Source organism: Phoenix dactylifera, chromosome 16, assembly GCF_051530095.1.
Source record: "Phoenix dactylifera cultivar Ajwa chromosome 16, Ajwa_hap1_PhDact_Kaust_v1.1, whole genome shotgun sequence".
In the NCBI taxonomy this organism is placed as follows: domain Eukaryota; kingdom Viridiplantae; phylum Streptophyta; class Magnoliopsida; order Arecales; family Arecaceae; genus Phoenix; species Phoenix dactylifera.
Genome location: NC_143205.1, coordinates 23,900,304 through 23,904,836, shown reverse-complemented (window position 1 = coordinate 23,904,836; position 4,533 = coordinate 23,900,304). Strand labels below are relative to the sequence as shown.

The 4,533-nt window shown below is 42.5% G+C and overlaps 1 protein-coding gene across 1 annotated transcript; it reads right to left on the bottom strand.

Annotated features, from left to right (window-relative positions):
- Window positions 1-2,301: 2,301 nt before the first annotated feature.
- Window positions 2,302-4,251, bottom strand: LOC103721946 (protein LIGHT-DEPENDENT SHORT HYPOCOTYLS 4-like). The gene has a single exon (XM_008812340.4). The coding sequence runs from the start codon at window positions 3,420-3,422 to the stop codon at window positions 2,826-2,828; it is 597 nt and encodes a 198-aa protein (XP_008810562.1). The 5' UTR covers window positions 3,423-4,251; the 3' UTR covers window positions 2,302-2,825.
- Between the last annotated feature and the right edge of the window lie 282 nt (window positions 4,252-4,533).

Here is a 4,533-nt window from a genome sequence, read left to right as displayed (position 1 = left end):
TTTCAAACCTTCCATCTTATTTATCTAAGCTTACTTCCTATCCTCTTTCCCTCAAATTCAATGCTTATTTGAAACTCTTTTCATTGCAGGCCTTTCATATTACTTTGTCATTTATGTCCTACAAAATCAGCTGTTCTCTACCATATTCTAAGATGGTGCAACTCTTACTGTATGTGCATTTCTAACCCTTTCTTGCCTTTTTTTTTCAATAAAAAAATTTAACACATCCACCAGAGCATTGTCATCTTTCCCATTGCAATTATATGTGCCTGAACATCTTTACTCTCTGATGTTAACTGTATATCCTTGCCATCGAAACTATTCCTCCAAAATGCTTGCCCAATTACAGTCAGACAACATTCAAAAACCTGAGCACTTCATCCACTCGACTTGGATTCTATAGGATATGTGATCTACTAATGTCATTTATTACGAGATCTAACATGCTGAAAGTGTCGACAAGGAAGTTACCGTTCATAAGCTAACCGAAAAATGATGTCATATAGAACAACCTTAATGAGTTAGAAAATGTACCCAGTCGCATGAAATATTTTAAATGAAGAAAATAGCATGAAGAGCAATTCAGGAGTTGTTTAGGGAATGTATAATGTTGAGTAGATGCATAAGTGAGAATTAAGAGGATAATGCCGATACTACACATTCATTCATCAGTACTGGATAATATGCCACAAGAATTACAGTACTGAATGAAAAGGAAAACAATATATAGCTCGATCAAAGATCCCAAATCATAAAATTTTAAAAATTATTACGGGATCAAAAGTGCTATATATATGTTCAAAAGGCAAAATATCTTCTATTTTACATTTTACTGCTCAAGGTAATCGATCCTTTTCTTTTCATTTCTTTTTTTGAGGTGGCTATGGTAAATAATTCTCCGAACTCCAAAAATAAGAAGGGAGATGGGTTTATTAGCTTGGTCCATTTTTGAATCAGGGAGAATGGTAAACATAAAGAATATCCCTAATTTTTATAGACGCACTACACATGTATCATCTTACTAAACCCAATATTCGTGACAATACTAGAAAAGATTGTTTGTGTGCATATAATATTCTTACCTGCTATTATATTTATTTAAAGAAAAAAAAGTATTCATGTTCTGCAAATCCATTTCCAGATTCTAGAGCTATATATCTGGCTAATGACATGTCTAACTAATAGTAAGCTTACTCAAACGTCTTTAAGTATTTTTATTTGACTGAACATTGTTTGTTAGGCTAAAAGTTGATGCTGCAAATAAAATTCAACTACTGATAAGAAGTCATTTTCTATAAAAGTGCTAGTAATGGAACAACTAAGCACCATGTTGAAAACAATTCAGGAGCATTAGTACAATGCCATTAACTCATGCAAGAATCCTTCTATCATCAATATGATCATATTAATAAAATATGCTTTCCAAATGAGCATTCAATTTATGGTTAATCTGTTTTTGGCCTTTATTTCCAATCAAGTCATGGTTAGTCATAATAAACTCTCTTAGTAGATTTATTCATTAACTTCGGAACAGTATCAAAGATTAATTTGTTACATTAACTGGTGGATATCAGCAAAAGAATAATTTATTTCCAATTGCACAAAATTAAAGCAACACACAATAACAATGGGCGACAAAAGAATGTATTATCTGGCCTATAAGGAGAGCTCAGCATCCCCCCCCAATTAATCCTATGAGCCGACTTTTTAGCCACAAACATGGCCTGTCGGCCAAATTGGCTATGAAACTCGAGGGCCTATCATACCCCATCACACCTTTCAGTCCTTGAATCCTTCCATATTTAAACCCCGAATGCATTTATTACGTATATATATATATATATATTATTCTCTTGTATTTTCCACGTAATAAATCTCTAGCCAGGAAGTGAATATATGGGAAATCTTCCACTAAGCCATCATCATCACCAAAGCATGCAATTCCATTAACTTGAGAGCTCTCCCTCGGAATTGGACTCGTTTCTTGAACGCACGAAAAGATTAGTAGATAGGACTGGTGAGTGAAAGGACTAGGAACAAAACCCCCTGTCAACTTGCGAGAAATATATATATACATGTCCAAAGGAATGAGAAGAATTTCATGGCGTCCCTTCCATATATATCACCATAACTGGTAGAACCAGACAACTCTGATAAGACAGCCGTGGCAAGACTTTCGTTTGGAGGGTCGGTCCTTTTCCCTTCCTCAAGAAGCGAATGAATCCCAAAGGAAAATCCGAGCAACTCCCACACGAATCAGATCCGCAGGGAAAGGAGCAAAATGGAAACAGAAGGAAAAGGTTGCTGAACCCAAAAAAAGGTCTGCCCGATTGAAGCATTAATTAGATGTGGAGGACAGGCAATTCTCTACAGTACTGACTCATGATCTCAAAGGTAGCTAGAGAGCTTCCGTGGATCACTACTTTAATTCCTTAAAAAGAAACAAACCGAAAGCAGTGAGCGGACACATGATGTTCAAAGATCTTTCACCTTCCATACATAAGATCTCAAGCACATAATCTGTAGTAAGAAATGACCTATCCGTTCCAAAGTACAGTACTCCGTCGTTCCTTATCACAACTTCTTGCTGCTGCTGCTGCTGCTGCTATTATTATTACTACTACTGGTCAGCGCTAATGTTGCAGCAGCAGCAGCTCGTGCTGCTACAACTGCTGCCACTAACAACAGCAACTCTCAGTAGTTTGACAGCAGCAGTTTAGGGAGCAAGATACTAGTCGATCTGGGCTACAACTACAATATTGTGCAGATAGACATACCAATATGAGGGATGGTAGGTAAGGCCGGCACTCGAGCTCGTGGAACGATCAGGCTGTTGCACCGGTGGCCGGTGGGGGGCTGTGGGGATGGTCGGAGGGGCCGGCGCCGCCGCCGTGCGGCTGCGGAGGTGGCTTCTTGCGCTTCTTCTTTTCATAGCTGATGCCGCGAGCCTTGGCCTGCATCTCGCGGACCTCGCGGAGGTAGAGGCGGACGGCGCGGGCGCCGAAGGGGTTGGTTTCGGGCTTGCCGCCGTTCTCCTCGTAGGCGGCGCGGAGGCGACCGATGAGGGCGTCGAGGGAGCCCCACGCCTGGCGGAGCGGGCATGGGCAGGGAGCGGGGGGGTTGGGGTGGCCGAAGAAGGGGCACATCTGGGTGTGGACTTTGGTCTTGCCGAACTGGTCCAGATAGCGGAGGAATTCGAGGACGTGGGCGCCGCTGCAACGCGTGAGGCTGAGCGGCGGCCGGTGGTTCTTGAGGTACTGGCCGAAGGTGTTCCAGTCGCGGCGCTTCTGGGACTCGTAGCGGCTGGGAGAGGGGGAGGAGGAGCCGGGACTGGAGGCTGTCGCGGTGGCGGAGGAGGAGGCGTTGGTGCTGGTGACCAAGCCTTCTGAAGAAGACCTATTTGGGTTGGGTACTATTTCCATGGTCCTATATCGTGGAAGGTGTACCAAACTCCGATCTCTCCCTCCCTCTCTCTCTCTCTCTCTCTCTCGGTAAATTATCTCCTCTTTTTTCGCAGCTTTTCCTGCTCTTCTCCTTTCTTTGCTAGACGGGGAGGGGGAGGGGGGGTCCTATATATAAATAAATAAATATACTTAATATATTAGTTTTGATAATGAAATGATGATGATTGATCTGGGATTTGGTGCATGCTGAGGGATTTGTTTCTATTTTTCAGACACATACATACATACAGAGAGAGAGAGAGAGAGAGAGAGAGAGAGAGAGCAACATGAATATGTATGTAGCGATATAATTCATTTGATGGTGGGCATGGCTGCTGGTTGAAGCTCTCTTGCTTTTTTAGGGCGATGGTGATATGGATGGGAGGTTGGATGTGCTAGGTGGCTGTGATCGATCTGCTGAACAGATCTAGAGGGGCTAGAATGATCCGATGGGGGGTTGGTGGGGAGAGATGGAGAGTGGATCCTATTTAGGGCTTGAGGGGAGGATTTGAGGAGAGGAGTGTGGAATCTTACTCTTTTTTTGGCTCTCTTTTATCAAGTGGGGAGTTCACTTGTGGATGTACTGGTGACTGCTGCTGCTAGAGAACATGATGAGAGGTTCTGGCACTGATGGATTCCAAACTTCTGGTCTCAGAAGGAGTTCGGAAGGCGGTGGATAGTTTGTTTGGCCTAAAAGAGGAAGGGAGGGATCAGAGACAAAAATTTATGTTCTTCCCTTTTTCTCTTGGAGATAGAGAGGGGGGAGCGCTGGAAGCACAGGTTTCCGTGTTTATGGAAGGGAGGTTTGACAGTGGCCTGAAAGATGACGGTGACAGGAGAAAAAGCGTGGGAAGGGGGTAAAAAAAATCAGTGGAATAACTATTAGGTGCAATGAACTCAGCAACCTTCCGGAAATGACCATAGTGCCTCCTGCCTAAGTTTAACCTGGGCACGGAAACTTCTTCTTCTTTCTCTTCTTTTACCTGAACAATGCTGAAGCCTTACGTTGATTGATGACACTTTAAGTTATTTCAGAAAAAAATTCCTTCTTTTTCTATAATGACTTTACATCCTTATATATTTTCCCCCG

Excerpts from the sequence above, each read along its gene's own strand:
- LOC103721946 (XM_008812340.4), bottom strand. The coding sequence starts at position 3,422 with ATGGAAATAGTACCCAACCCAAATAGGTCTTCTTCAGAAGGCTTGGTC.